The sequence below is a fragment of the Rhinolophus sinicus genome, linkage group LG11 (assembly GCF_036562045.2).
Source record: "Rhinolophus sinicus isolate RSC01 linkage group LG11, ASM3656204v1, whole genome shotgun sequence".
Classification (NCBI taxonomy): domain Eukaryota; kingdom Metazoa; phylum Chordata; class Mammalia; order Chiroptera; family Rhinolophidae; genus Rhinolophus; species Rhinolophus sinicus.
The window spans coordinates 28,725,973-28,741,706 of record NC_133760.1 but is presented as its reverse complement, the minus strand read 5'-3'; the positions used below and the strand labels follow the sequence as shown (position 1 = coordinate 28,741,706).

The 15,734-nt window shown below is 49.7% G+C and overlaps 1 protein-coding gene and 1 non-coding gene across 3 annotated transcripts in view; both read left to right on the top strand.

The window, feature by feature from the left end:
- Positions 1-15,734, top strand: part of VAC14 (VAC14 component of PIKFYVE complex) — a 94,214-nt gene that overhangs the window by 16,372 nt on the left and 62,108 nt on the right. For both annotated transcript variants that reach the window (XM_019757655.2, XM_074314600.1), the window contains exons 8-12: positions 433-567; positions 1,090-1,242; positions 7,922-7,985; positions 14,744-14,888; positions 15,154-15,219. In XM_019757655.2, coding sequence (XP_019613214.1) covers positions 433-567; positions 1,090-1,242; positions 7,922-7,985; positions 14,744-14,888; positions 15,154-15,219 — 563 coding nt within the window. The remainder of the gene's footprint in view (positions 1-432; positions 568-1,089; positions 1,243-7,921; positions 7,986-14,743; positions 14,889-15,153; positions 15,220-15,734) is intronic.
- TRNAG-GCC (transfer RNA glycine (anticodon GCC)) lies at positions 2,301-2,371 on the top strand. Its single transcript has one exon. It is a non-coding gene; the product is annotated as a tRNA-Gly (tRNA).

Below are 15,734 nucleotides of genomic sequence, written 5' to 3'. Positions count from 1 at the left end.
CCGCAGGCCAGCCCAGGTACATTCATGTGGTATCAGCGAGGTCCCAAAAGACATGGTAGGCCTCGGCTGGAACCAGACACACCATCACTTCTAGCACCTTCTGTGGGTCAAAGTGGCGAGGCCAACCCAGGGTCAAGGAGCTGGGAAATGGACTCCACCCCAGCCATATGATGAGAGGAGCTGCAGAGCCCCATTAGGGGGGCATGGATACAGGGAGGGGTAGTGAATCATGGCTGCTCTACAACCTGACATAGCTTGTTCTTCCGTTCCAACCTGGGACTGTATGTACCTTTGGTAGGCAGAAAGCAAGGGCGAGAGTATAGATGAGGCCAGAAGCAGTGCAAGCCCTCGGGCCCCTCCTCCAGTGCCTTCCTGTGGGAGGGAACATCATGCTCATGCTGACCCTCCTAGAACCCACCGCTCCTCTTGCAGACGACCTGATCCAGCTGACAGCCATGTGCTGGATGCGCGAGTTTATCCAGCTGGCCGGCCGGGTGATGCTGCCCTATTCCTCTGGGATCCTGACTGCAGTCCTGCCCTGCCTGGCCTACGATGACCGCAAGAAAAGTATCCTTCACTGGAGAAAAGAACGAGAGCAGCCCCAAGTGGGACTGTGCAGCTGGGGGACCCTGGAATGAGGATGGGGCTCCCTTAGGACCCATCACACCTCCAGATAGGCCCTGGCATCAGGGGAGCAAGAGGTGGAGCTGAACACGGACAGTGAGGATCAGGACAGCACCAGGGACACGGAGCTAATGCCGCTGTCCCCAAACCTCACCTGGTTACTTGCAGACCTGGTGCGGCTCTCCAGGGTCCCACAGTTCCAATCCCCTGAGTTCACACTGCCCCACCTTGGGTGGGGGACATCCTGTGGGTGGGAGGTCCACAAGGAAGGGGCCCTACAAGAAGGCACAGGAGCATCTTGAGGGGACACCAGTGTGGCAGGAGGACGAGGACTCGGGGACTTGGTTCAGACTGCCTGTCTGCCTGATACAAACTTGGGTAGAGGACCAGGCACCTGACCGATGCCAGTGACCTTGGGTTTAGAGAGGACCCCTGTGTGGGGCTGCTCCTTACATCAGGACGTAGGCATCAAGGAGGTGGCCAGCGTGTGCAACCAGAGCCTGATGAAGCTGGTCACCACTGAGGACGACGAACCTGACGAGCTGAAGCCAGTGGTGCAGAAGCTGGCAGAGCCTAACCCTGACGACTCTCCGGCAAAGCAGGAGGGGACAGGCAGTGGTGAGTAGGCTCTGCCTCCCGCCCGTCAGCTCTCACCTCCAGAGAGGACCCCTGGGAACCAGAGGTCATGGTTGACTTGACTTGGGACCTCACTAACCAGCCAGGACTACTTTCCACATGTTAGTTAATTTAATTCTGGTGACAACCCAATAAGATAGGAACTGCTATTGTCCCCATTCTACAGATGGGCGCAGGGAAGAGAGGTAAGCACTACCAGGCTCTGGCAACTACTAAGTGGCAGAGTTGGGATTTGAACCCTGGCAGCCTGTCTCCAGAACCTATGCTCCTAACCCTTACTGCCTCAAAGATGCTGACTCCTTAGTTTTTTTCTGGGCTCAGCTACAGGAAATAGTTGTTTCAGTATAGGAAGCTTTGGAGCGTCGCAGGAGTACAAACTGCAGCCTTCACAGGAAACTTGGCCACCGACATCCAGCCACCCAGAAGCTGGCTGCCTTTACTATGCCAGCCATTCTCAGACAGGAGGGTTAAGAAAGCTCCAGTGAGTTTATTCAGCCCTTGGGAATGCTACTGTCAGAAATTCTAGTGTCTTTACAAAATGGTTTGGCTCTGCTCTCCTTTCAGACTCCTTTAACATTATTGTCTTATGTATCTGTATACCATGAAGAAAAACACTCTTATGCCAATTGGAGTCTGGAGTTGGACTTTCTAACTGTTATCTAGAACTCTTGACTTTTTTTTAATCGCTTGGGTCTCTATCCTCACTGGGATGTCACTGATCAACTTTGGGGTGATGTTCTCCTTTGCAGAGTCAGCCAGAGAGTAAATTGATACAGAACCTGCTCAAATCTTTTAGGCTAACAGGCGTCGGTTTGAAACCTTCCCCCAAGAGTTGAAAGAATTTCTAAAGCATTTTCTCCCATTGCTGTTCTTGGGCTTCCCTTTTGAACATCTGAGCAGAATCTCAGGCACGTGTGCCTCATGGGCCCCCTCCCAAGGTTTGGCGTGCTGGATTGTTTCAGGTGTCAAGTTACAGTTGTGCCATGCCAGTGTGAGCCAGAGCAGCAAAACAGCTGGAGGCAGAGTAGCACCCAGCTGGAGCATTGGTGGTTCAGTGGTAGAATTCTCGCCTGCCACGCGGGAGGCCCGGGTTCGATTCCCGGCCAATGCAGCAGCTGGAAACTTTTTGGCAACAACTTGAAAAAGAAAAGTTGGGGAGATAAGTTAGTGGAGGCCTCCAAAGTCAGGATCTTTCTTACTGAAAGATCCTAGAAAAATCTCGGGCATAGACATATTTTGTGAACTTTCACTTATGTATAAATATTTTATTTTACTATTTTTTCATTTTTTTTTATTCTCATTTTAGAAAATTTGGAAAGTAGAGAAAAATATAAAGAAGCAAGACTATTTTCATCATGCAGCAATCAGTATTATAATTTTGGCATATTTTTTCCATTTTGCAGATCATACAACTTACATAATTCTGCATCCTTTTTTTGCTTGGGTGACAGGGTTTTTTTGGGGCCGGGGTTGTTTTGCTTTGTTTGTTTTTGGCTTGATTAGTAACAACATGCAGAAGTTTGAAATATTTTATACTGAGATGAAAAGTTAGTGCCTCTTAATCCTTAGAGTTAGAAAGTAGAATAATGGTTGCTGAGCTGAAGGGAAAGGGAAATTGGGACTGACTGCTAACAGATACCTGGGGGTGTCTTTCTTTTGGGGACGATGAAAATGTTCTGGCATTAAACAGTGGTGATGTTTGTACAACTTTGTGAATATAGGGGGGAAATCACCCAGTTGTACACTTTAAAATGGTAAGCTTTGTGTCAGGAAATTTTATGTTACATAAATTATATCTCAATTAAAACAGAAAAGAAAAGTTAATGCCTCTTCCCCCAAAGTGGAACCCAGCAGCCCCTGCCCCACTGTTTCTGCTTACGTGGCAAGTGAAGCCCTCTGGAAAGGAACCACTTCATTCTGTCAGTTGTAGCAGCTGCTAAAATTCAGCTGGAGCATTGATGGTTCAGGGGTAGAATTCTCGCCTGCTACCCAGGAGGCCCAGGTTCCATTCCTGGCCAATGCAGCATATTTATTTAACTTTTTAGGTAGTTTTCCTTAGCTTTCGTGAAACAGCTCCCGGCACAGGAGAATCTTATCCTAAACCAAGATACATGCAGGCAGCTTGGCTCCAAATTTTACTGCCTCATAAACAGCATTTCAGCAAACACAAAGCTCACTTTATAGTCGTTCCCAGACATGGCAACAGCTAATTTGGGGGCTCCACATCCACTTCAGACCTGCTCCACTTGTAACTAACCAGCACTTTACCAAGGTGCCAGGAGAAGGTGCCAGCAGGCCAAGAGTGATGATCTGGCTAGTCAGTCGACAGGTCTACCCAGCCTCTCCCGCTTACTCTTACTGTTACTCTCTTCTGCTCTTCCAGCCCGGGTCCGCCTGGCAAAGGCAGGAGCCTCCTGCCTGGTCGCCCGCACCTAGTATCCCCCTACCTGACTCAGTCTGTGTTGCTGTGTCCCACAACACAACACACCTGGGCCAGAGCCACGGGAGGCTTGTTAGCCAGGCCCTCGGTGAGCACACACTCACACACATGGGCACGTCTCCGTCACCTCTCACCTCTCACCTCTCACCTCTCACCTCTCACCATGGGGCTCCCGCATTTGTGCCCGGCTGCTCCCAGCTCTCTCCTATTCCGGCTCTCCCCAGCCCTGCTGCGTGTGGGGGCCTACAGCACAGTGTCCTTTCTCTGAGTCTGAGTTCCTGTGGTACTTGACATGTCCTGCCTATTCCCCTCCAGGACATTCCCGATTGTCTCAGGCGTCGTGGCCTAGATTCTGAGGTTAGAACCACCTGCCTGTGAGTCCTGGCTCTGCTAACTTCCTCTCTGTTGCCCGTGGCCGCTTCGCCTTTCTAAGCCTCCCATTCCTTATTTGCTCAAGAGGGTGACAATAATAATACCGAACCCTAAGATTAGCACATGGCACAGGCCACACACTCTCAATTACAGGTGCGTCAGTGTCAGGTTTTCATACATGTTTGTAATATGTCCATCTGCTTAGCAAGATTCTCGGGCAGGGTTTTTCCCCCTTTTTTAATACCAGCATTGCCTAGGTCCCCAGTGGGTCCTGAATGAGGGATCAGAGAGTGTCAGGGATAGAAGTTCATGTGGCAGGTGAGGAGCAGAGCTATAAATAGGCTTCCCAGTGGAGGGCTGGTGACCTCCGTTGGTGAACATGTGGTGGAATCCATCCAGTCCCAAGCGTTGATGGGACTGGGCGTATCAGCTCCTATGGACACTGCACATGCAAATGAATCAGACTCAGGACCTGCATGCAAGGAGCTCAGGGACAGAGCTGCAGATGAGTAATCGTGTGACACTGGGCGTGGTCACAGAGGATGGGCTCACCAGGCCAGGCTTCATGAATGAAGAGTATTTGAACTGGATCTTTTCTCTCTCTTTAGCTTCCACTTTCTGATTATAAAGGAAATACATGTTCCCTGTAGAGATTTTGGAAAAAACAGACATTCCTCCTAGGGGAAGGCAAAGAGTAAACAAGTTAAATATATTGTCTGGCAAATACATTTAGCAGCATGTATCAAAAGCCTTAAACGTTTAAGAATTTTTCCTTAGGAAATAAATGCAGATGTAGGTCAGGTTTTTCGCTTTAAGCACCTAACAAATGTTAGCTCCTTTATTGCCATAACAAGTCTGTGGTGTTGGCATTGTCGTGACCCCACTACACAGGTGAAGGAATGGAGGCGAAGTCAAGTAACCTACCCAAGGGTCACACAGCTAGTAAGTAGGGGAGTCAGGGCTCAAACCCAGGCCCAGCAGCCCTAGAATCTCTGCTCATAGCACTGTTTACCCTGTGGTTCTCTGAAGAGGGAATTAATACAAAAGGGCAACCAAAGACACTTGGCTTGACTGGGAGTCCGAGGATTGCAAAGGAAAACAATGTATGATTTTTATTCATCAACTTGGCAAACATTTAAAAGATTACTAATATCCCTGTGTGAGGTGTTGGGGGATGACTGCTCCTCCGTTCTTATACATGTTGGTAGGACCTTCCTAAAGGGCAACTGGCAATATCTATTAAAGTATCAGATGTCTGATCCTTCCGTGTAGCAGCCCCCGTGTACATGGGATCCCAGAAAGATGCTCACACTCGTGCATCAGGAAGCATGGGGGAGATGAAAGAGTGAAATTAGGAAATAATTGAAGCCAATTTCCAACATCGCACCATTTTATCTACAAATGTGTGTGTTTCTGAAAGACGAGAGGGAGGGAGGCTGCCAGGGGCATGGAGTCCCAGCTGCTGGTCCAGGCTGGCGTGCCCAGGCTTCCCCACATGTCCTCCTCCCCTTTGCCCAGGCATGTTCCAGCGAACATGGGGCTGCTCAGCAGACCCAGCTGGCACCCACAGCTCTTCCTGCACCCACTGAGCTGTGCCCATCCCCCAAAGGGCCTCTGGGACTCAAGGCAGCAGCTCAGAAATTTTTTTGTTTAACGTGGAAATAAAAGCCCCCTTACTGGGGGTTTGGCAGGGAAGCTGCTCTTAGCACTGCTCTTAGCACTGCTCTAAGACATAGTGCAAAGTGGGGGGAAAAAAAAGCAAGGCACAAAAGATATTCTCTGATCCCATTTATGCTTACAAAACAAAAAATAGGATTAGCAAAGGACGAGAGGGTACTTGCCTAACTGGTAGTTACCTGCACGTAGAATGAAGGTTAAAAAGAGAAGGGGGCTTTGCTTTGTTTTGTTTGAAACTTTTAGAATGAGAAAATGTTTCATTTGTATAATTTAAAACTTGAGACCAGCTGGTACATTCTGAACAACAATATAAATAACGATAGTTTTGTAACCCACAGAATAAAAAAAATATCTATAGATCCATAATGATATAAATGGATGGATGGATGGACGGACGGATAGCTAGATAAATGGCAGAGAAGGGACAGTTCTTCCATTTAGAAGAATTCCAGTTAATGTAGAAGGAAAGAGCAAAATAGAAAATTACCATTTGACAAACACCACAGTAATACTTGTTGTAGCAAGATCCTCCGAAGGATGCTAAAATCAGTGGAGGAAAAAACCAGTTTGAGGAAAAAACTGGATATTTGTCTGGTCTCAAATATCTTCCCCAAGATATTTATTAATTACAAAAAGGAAAGTAAGTAGTAACTTAATAGGTGGAAACCCAGCAGGCACTGCCATAATCAGGTGACACGGCTAACGTCACCAATAAAGAGACAAAAAGACATCGTGTTCTCCTGGTAACGATTCACTGAGAAGGCACAGCACTTTGGTGGTAGAGTGTCTCCAAAAATATATGACGTCAACCTAAGCATGAGAAAACATGAGACAAATCCAAATCAAGAGACATTCTGCCAAGTAACTGACCAGGGCTTTAAAAGTATGGAGTTCAGGAGAGATACAGAAAGACTGAGGAACTGTCACACACCGGAGGGGGCTAAGGAGATAGGACAACTAGATGCAGTGTGGGGACCCAGATTCAATCCTGGAACAAAGGACATGCGTGAAAAAACTAGTCAAATTCAAATTAAGTCTGTAGTTGATAGTATTGCACCAGTGCTGCTTTCCTGGTTTGATCATTGAACAATGGGTATGTATAATGTTAACATTAGGGCAACTGGGTGAGGGATATACAGAGAATTCTGGTTTTTTCGTTTGTTGTTGTTTTGCAACTTTTCTGTAAATCTAAAATTATTTCAAAATAAAAAGTTTTTTTTTTCTTTTTTAATTTAAGAAAATAGCCATCCCATCCTATTCCCCCATCTCCTCTAGCCCTCGGCAACCTCTAATCTACTTTCTGTCTCTATAGATCTGCCTATTCTGGACCTTTCATATAAATGGAATCATACAGTATGAGATCCTTTGCGACTGGCTTCTTTGATTTGGCATGATGTTTTCCAGGTTCATCTCGGTTGTAGCATGTGTTAGTACTTCATTCCTTTTTATGGCCAAGTAATAGTCCATTGTATGGCTATAACACATTTCGTTTATCCATTCATCAGTTGATAGAATATGGGTTATGTATACTTTTCATGTATTGTAAATAATGCTGCTGTGAACATGCTGTACAAGTTTTGGTGTGGACATAAATTTTCTTTTCTCTTGGGTATACATCTAGGAGTGGAATTGCTGGGTCATCTGGTAACTATGTTTAGGTTTTTCAGGAACTGACTATTTTCCAAAGCAAGTGCACCATTTTACATTCCCAGCAGCAGCATCTAAAGCTCCCATTTTCTCCACATCTTTACCACCTCTTATTATCTGTCTTTTTTATTTTAGCTGTCCTAGTGGCTGTGAAATGGTGTCTCATTGCAGATTTGATTTACAGTCCCTGATGGCTAACGATGTTAAGTTTCCCAGAAGTCATTGTTAACATCCATTGCCCTCAGATCAGCGGTCCCTTCTGAGATTCCTCCGATGTGTTCAGAACTGGTGTCCCTCTCCTTGTGACAGCACTGTGCCTAAAACCTTAAGCGTGGGTACTATTCCAGAAGCTTTGGGGAGCATGTAGGCATTGGGTCCCCAGGGCTCCAGAGCCACGTTGCTTTTCAAGGGCCGGAATCAAGGTGTGGGGGACCAGAGAGTCTTGAGTGTTTATAAAAGATCTTGTTCATTAAAAAGACCACAAGAGCCTTTAGCATGACGTGTTCTTCTTCTCACTCTCCCCAGGGGGACCTGAGGCTTCCTGCGACTCCAGCTTCAGTAGTGGCATCAGTGTCTTCTCTCCAGCCGGGTAAGTGGGTTCTTCCAGCCAGAGGTGTTTGTGGAAAGCGAGCAGCCTCGATCTTTGCTGGGTGCACGAGACTACAGCAAAGACCCGAGGCAAACTCTGCTTGGGGCCACCACTTATGGAGCACAGGAGGTGCCTGATGAAGGAGTCTGAGGGACACTGAGCGAGCCCAGTTCTGATGGACAGATGGCATTTGGAGGGCGGGTGAGGGAGGGATTAGAAGCTTCTGGAGGTCAGTAAATACAAGTAGTAAAAGTAGAAGTTATACGTGGTGGCTACAGTGAGACACTTACAGACGCCTTTACCCGGTACCTTTTGCTTGTCCAGGATAACGTGGGGTAACGGCTGACGAGGAGGAGGCTGTTTGAGCACAGCCCAGATTACAGGCAGTAATTAAGTGAGACCTGGAGTGCGTGGACGGTGGGCAGTCCACCCTCCAGGGTTTTGAAAGCAGGACTCCCTGGGAAGCGGTGGCAAGAGGGATGGAGGAGGCATGTAAGGAAAGGGTTAGGAAGAGCAGTCAGTCTCCACTTCCCCCAGGCCCCCAAGTCAGCTGTAATAGCGCCGCCTTCCACAGGGGGGCAGTGTAGGCCAAGCATGGAAGCCAGTCCCTTCCCTGCCAGCCCCCTCCACACACTGCAGGGTGATGGCATTCCCCTAGGGAGGGAATTGTCATCGTGCTGTCCTTGTCCGAGTCCCCTGCATGTGCCCCATCTCGCTTTTTCTTTGAGCGGAATCGGCACCTGTGGGGCCGGAATGGATGGCAATTCTCCTACAAGGGGTTTCTTCCCTTTGAGCTCAGCCTTGGGGAACCAGTCACTCATGAAGAGAAAATGTACATTCAACCGCAAGAGGCTCTCTTCTCCCCAGACCCTTAGGATCTTTCCTCCTTTTATATAATTTTTTAATGTATTCTTGTCTCTAGAGACCCTGTGTGTGTTTTCAAAGTAATCAAATACTGATTATAAATACGGACTAATCCTAGGACCACTTGCAAATTGTCCAAGCAAGCCAGTGAACATTCATGCGTTCGTTTTCAGTTAGTTGTCACACACTCCAGAGCACCTGCCCGTGTTCGACCCTACAGGTTCCAAGATACAGATTGGGCCCCTGAATGTGGTCCCTGACCTTGAGGTTCTCTAGCGGGGAGGCAGAGCAGTAACCAGGAAGTTACCAGAAAGGGTAGTGATTGCTCTGATCGGAGAGTCAGGGAGTGTTGGGCCTAGCGCTGGTGCCCGAGCCGAGGCAGGAATCGTGGTTGACAGTTGTGAACACACAGTAGGTGAGTGGTGAGTGCTTCCTATGCCCTTGCTGTGCCGGATACTTTGTGTCACATCATTAGATTCTGCTGATGTTTAAGTCCCATGGGGTCAGCAGTATTACCTCTATTTTATGGCTGAGAAGGGACAGGAGGTCAGGGGGATTCTGTGCAGCCAACAGATTTAGGGGGGACTCAGGTGGGTGCAGACTGGTCAGAAGGGATGAACTCCCAGACTGAAATGGTGGCAGACTAGGGAGGACGTTTGATAGATCTGAGATCTGTTTTGAAGGTAGAGTTGACAGGATTTGCTGATGAATGGAATGGAGTGAAAAGAGAAATGAAGGAAAGAATAACTTCTGGATTTTTTGGCTTGAGCCAAATCAGGCTCTCCTGGTATCATTTCCTAAGCTGGGGTGGCAGGAGGGGCACGTGTGAGTGGGCCTGTCAAGCGCTGTATTCAGGGGTCTCTGAGCATCCCCAGGAGCAGTTCAGGGGCAGGTTTGGGTAGTGGATTCTGGAACTCGGGGGTGAGGTCTGGGCAGAGATGCAGGGAGACTCGTGTGTCCTTCAGAGGAGATGCATTTTTGTTCTGAAGGCTGTGGGAGCCGGCGTTACAGGTGGGAGTGAGGGAGCAGACCTGTGATTTAGAAGAACCCCTGGCAACCCTGGAAAGGATAGAGGAGGGAGGGGGACAGAATCAGCAGTGGAAAAGCCTGTTGCAGACTTGTCACCATAATCTGGGCTACAGAGGATTGTCCTACTCCATGGGAGTGGCAGTGGAGGCGTGGGGAGGGTCAGGAAGAGGCAGAGATCCGGACATAACTGACGGGTCCTCCACCCACTGGAGATGGCAGCTGAGGACAGTGGGGTGGGGTGCCTGCTTCCTCTAGTTGGTGCTACCAGAGGGTAACCAGAGGAGCAAGATGGCATCTTCCAAGGTCACCAAGAAACGAAACCCACCCTGTGATTTTCCAGGTGTGCTGTTGCCCAGATCACCACCTGCAGTTGCCAGTTACACGCAGTTCAGGGCAGCAGAGGGTAACAGCTGGATGGGGGGCTCCTGTGATGACAGAAATGCATCCCTGCCTGGCAGAAAAGTTCCAGCAAGGGGGAGGACCCTGAGCCTCTTGTGGTCACTGACCCTTGGAGGACCTGACCAAAGTTGTGGACCCTCTTCCTAGAAAAATGCAAATACACCCAAAACTATGAATGTGCTTTCAGGGGTTTGGGGATCTCAAAGCCAATCCTTGCACCCCAGATTTCTAAAAATCGCCTCACTTTGACCTAAACACAGAGAATAACTGAGTAAACCCAAGGGCATCAGCTTTTTCTCCTTCCCTCATCCCCCTTCTTTCCCAGGATGTTCAGGGAACTCCAGGTGGCCCCAGGTTAACAGTAGCCACCGGGAAAAGCCACCTGAATAAGCAGGGGGTGACAAGGTCACTGAAGGTCTATGGTGACATCTGGGGCTCCAGTCAGAGGAGTCTGGGTTTTTTCACCCTTCAGCGTGTTGAAAGCCGGACTCCCTGGGAGGGGGTGGCAAGAGGGCTGGAGGAAGCATGCGCTCTCTGTCTCTCCCTCCCTCCCTGTCTCTTTCTTTCTGTCTCTCTGGTGCTGTTCTCCTCTCTCACAAATCCTCTGAGTGCTGGAGTCCCCTTTCTGGGCATACATCCTGACTACCACGCCTGGCTGTGTGGCCCGGGGCAAGTAGCTTAACCTCTCCCTGCCTCAGCTTCCTCATCTGTCAGCTGGGTGTGATGGTAGTACCAACTTCATAGGGGTCTGGAGCTTAAATGGACTGAACTATGTAAAGCGCCTAGAACGGGGCCCTGGTCCACAGAAAGCACTTTACACATTCTGCCTACAATTATTATTACAAGAACCCTGTTAGTCTGTCCATTTTACAAATGAAGAAACGGGCCCAGAGAGATTAACGTCTTGCCCAAAGTCATTCAGCTAATTAGTGACCAAGTTGGAATTAAAGCTTGGTCTGTCTGACTATAAAGTCCATGTTTTTAACCTTTATTAATCGTAGTTGGAGAGTTGTAAAAGCTTCATTAGCGTCCCTAACTCAGCTGACAGGAGCCCCGGACAGGCACTGCCATGCGACTAGGCTTCTATTGTGATGGAGGGCCATGGTGTCATCAGTGACATTCAGTATAGGTCTCTGGTATGGCTAGCTGTCCTATACGTAAGGCAGGCAGAAAGATCTAGAAACCAGTGCTTCCCAAATTTTAGCATCTGCTGAAGAAAAGTTGTAACAATCTTTTGTAAGAAAACAAATTTGAAGTCAGAAACTTTTTTTTTTTTTAAGATTTACCTTCCGATTTGATTAGAGATGTGACATATGAGTAATACAAAGAGTTAGAAATTATAGGAATAATATGCTGCCTCCCAGAGAGAACCATTGGAATTTATTATTATTTAATGGTAATATCAGAAGCATTATTCAATAAGTCAGTATTTTAATAGCCACAGTAGCCCCATGCACTTAGAAATTGTAGTTTATATATGTGTAACATTCATTGTGAGATGCTTTATGAGAAAATGAGGTTTTACAGACACCTTGAAATAGCTCAGAAGCCCCAAGAGTGACTAGTCTAGACTTTTTGGAATCAGAGCAGAAATGCATTTTGAAGTGTGAGTGAACTCCCTTCTGTTCTCCGGGTAAGGTAAGCCAGGGCGTAAGGTGCCCGTCTCAGGCTCCACGTCAGCAGCTCAGGAGCTGAGCACGCCACCCAGAGTCCTGACTCCCCACTGAGCCTAGCACACAGCAGCCCGCCCCACCCGTAGCAGCTGAGAGCTGCCTCCTCAAAGGCGGGTGGGATCATCAGTCCTCGCTTCCTCTGGCACTGAGCTCAGTCTTCCTGGTGCCCTGAGTGTGTCTGCTTCCCTTGACCTTTTGGTTCAGACTATTTAAATTCAAATTGCCACTCCACCACTTACTGGCTGTATAACTTGGGCAGGTTCCTTAATGTCTCTGTGCTTCAGTTCCCTCGTCTCCGGAATGGGAATAACAGTGCTTCTGGTATAGGGCCTCTGAGGGAAATCACTGAGGCTCTGCAGGTACAGAGCTCAGCACAGCGCCTGACTCAGTCTTTATCCAAGAAACGTGAGCTATCGTCATTTTCAGTACCAGCGTCATCATTATTGTTGTCAGAGCCATGTGTCCTCCCCTCGCCCCTCAGCCTGAGGTTCATACACACTACTGGGCCTGAATGGCAGGGGAGAGTTGGGGGAGCTGGGCTTGGCACTGCCTTCCTCCCCCCAGCAGCCCAGTGCAGCTCTGAGTCCCCAGGAAAGTAAAAACAAGGCCTTCCTCCCAGGGGGGTTGTTTCAGCTAAGAATGTGGCAGTGAGTAGCTGCCAGGCACGGGGTCCTCCTGCTGTAACTGGAACGCCCTGCGGCTCCTGCTGCAGAAAGGGACACGCCATGACCTGACCTCAGGCTCAGGGAGTTAGGAAAGAACAGGTGGGGGGTTGGTTTCCGTTCATTCCTCACTGCCTTCCGAGCGCCTGCTTTGGTAAGGCTTTGGGCTGTAGGTAAGTTCCTCAGGCTTCTCCAGCCCCAGGAGAAGAGCTGTAAGGGAGCTCACCGGAAGGAGCTCCGCAGGAGGCCAGCAGGATGGGGAGAAGAGGGACTTGGAGATAAGACTGAAAGTAGATCCTGGCAGGAGATGGAGTGTCTAGGAAATTGTCAGAGACGATACGAAAAGGCTCAGGCAGCCGGGGATGTACTGCCAGCCTGCCACTGTAGAGCTGTCCACGGCGGTGGCCACTGTCACACGTGGCTGCCAAGTGCATGCAGTGTGGCCAGTCTGATCTGAGCTGTGCTGTTGGCACGAAATGCACACTGGCTTTCAAAGACTCGGGGCACAAAAAGGAATATAAAGTATCTTATTGGTGATCTTCATAGTGATTTATATTGATTATATGTTGAAATGATAATATTTGGGGTATATATTAGGTTAATTAAAATATATCATTAAAATTAGTCTCCCCTGTTTCTTTTTAATTTTTAATATAAAACCAGAAAACAAAGTTCCATATATGGCTCTCATGATATTTCCTATGGACAGTGAGCATGAGGGGTTGAGTGAGAGGGTGACAGGAGCCCACGTTCGCTGCCCTCGACTCGTCTGTCTGTGCATTAGTTCCCCGTCTGTCTGAAGCTACCAAAGAACCTGGATGTTGGATATCCTTGGAAGACCCCAGAAACTTCCAGCCCCATGGCTCCCCAGGAAGTCTCTGTGGCGGCAGCCCCAGCCAGAAGTTCAGGACTGCTGGGCCGTGGCCCTCACACACCCAGCCCTTCTGGCTTCCAGAGGATAGATGTGCTCACTGCTGCCCCCGAAATGAGCACCATGGGGAATCATCAAACCTTATTAAGTAGCAGTTCCCTTCAGCACTTACAGAGCTCAGAATCATGCCCTTTAGGAATTCACATCAAATAAGCTTCAGAGAGGCTGCAGGCGAATTAGGAAAGCACAGGCATTGGGTTCCTGATGCAAATAAATAATTGAGCAGCCTGGAAATACCACGAAAGACTGTTTTGTACAGGTGGCAACTGAAGCACCTGGCCTGGTCGTCGGGAAATGCAGCCCTGGTTGGCACTTGCCGTGGCACCTTTGGGCAAACAGTGTGATGTGTCGGTAGGAAGGCAGCCCCTCCCTGACAGCCGCAGGTTCTCTGCCCATGCCATCCCCACCCCCAAAAACTCTATCTAGCCTCTGCCTGGGCCCATGCTTTGGGCAGAGAGCTGATGTCAGTGTCCCAGCAGCGCCCAACCTACTTGGGGCTGCCCAGCAAGACTTCACTCTGCCTGAGACCAACAAGGCTTCGGCCAGGAAAGCTGGGAGCCTGTGCCGCACTGGAGCAAAGCACGTTCTGTGCAGCTCCATTGCTCAGGCATAGGCTGACTCCCCCGACTGATGAGAAGGTTACCGCTTCAGAGGCAACTCAAAGTTTCTGAACCGGGCCGAGCACTGCCAAGTGCCCTGGCGTAGGACAGCTAAAAAGCCGTGATCCCTGACCCACCCGAGAGAGGCTCTTGGTGCCCGGTGAAGGCCCTGTTGGGCTTAAGGGGCATTATCAGGGCTTTCCCCTGGGCTTGCTGGGCAGGGTGGTTGGGTTTATCACAGAGGGTCTGGACATAATGTCCTGAAGATGCTCGCTGGCCTTTCAGCCCCGAGGTCTCCCGGGGCTCAGCTCGGTGACAGAGGAGAGGTTTTCTCCTGTAAAAACCAGGCTACTGCTGGGGAAAAAGGGGCAAGTGGCTGGGTGCCCAGCAGCCCAGCCTTCCATGCCCCCCCCCACCCCCCTGTGTGATTGTCACAGCTCCAGCCTTGGAAAGGATGGAGGGAGAGAAACCAGCCCTCTTTGAGCCCCACAAGGGTGCGTGTGGTCTGCCCGCTCCCAGGAGAGCAGGGCCGGGTGCTGCCTGGCTTGGTGGAGAGCGCCGCGTGGGCTTTAACTCTGCTCCTCCCTGGTCTCGCACACAGCACGGAAAGGGCCCCAGTCACCCTCCACCTCGATGGGATTGTGCAAGTCCTGAACTGCCACCTCAGTGACATGGCCATCGGGATGATGACTAGGATCGCTGTCCTGAAGTGGCTCTACCACCTCTATATCAAGACTCCCCGCAAGGTGAGCCCCCAGGCAGGCCCATTGGCCCAGGAGGCCCCTCCATGCCAGGGGCTTTTTCTGGGTCCACCTTGGTTTTCGAAGGCCTGATGATGGATGCTTGGTAGGGTTTTGGCCATTTCTGTTCTGGAGAAACCCTGATGAGCACGGTAGTGACAAGTGCTTGAGGAACCCTTGGCATCTGGGGGGGGAGGGGCGGTGGCCCATGTGGGGGGATCCTGCCCGCGCTAGGGAGAGCTCACAGGTGCCCTGCCTCTCTGCTCTCCAGATGTTCCGGCACACAGACAGCCTCTTCCCCATCCTACTGCAGACGCTGTCAGATGAGTCCGATGAGGTAGGTTCCCCATACCCCTGCCCCTGTGCCATGCTGCCCAGCCTCCCCTTGGCAATAACTGATGGGATCTCGTAGCTGAGAGGTGCTTGTTTTGTTTTCTGAAATCAACACCCCAAAATTGCCCTATTTCTCATACCGAGTAAGGTGCACCCTTTAGAGGGAAAGCTGTGTTTACTGCTCTTGGCTTTCAGAATAAGGACTCCTCTGTCAGCCCTTCTGAAGAGTGCACTGGGTCAGGGCATCTGCAAGGAAACCATTCTGTGCAGGAACTCACTGGTCCCTGGAAGGCAGTGGAGAGTGGCAGTGGGAGGCTTGGCTGTGGGTCAGGCGCCAAGTGCAAGGTTGGGCCCTGTTTCATTGCCTGAACTTGAGCAAGTCACTTCACGAGTCTGCTTCTCAGTTTCCTTCCATGTTCAGTGGGGTAGTAACAGCATATGGGGTTATAAGAATGAAATGCTCCACGGAAGATGCTAAGTGCTGTGTCGGGCACATGCTGAGCCGAGGCTCAGTAAGCA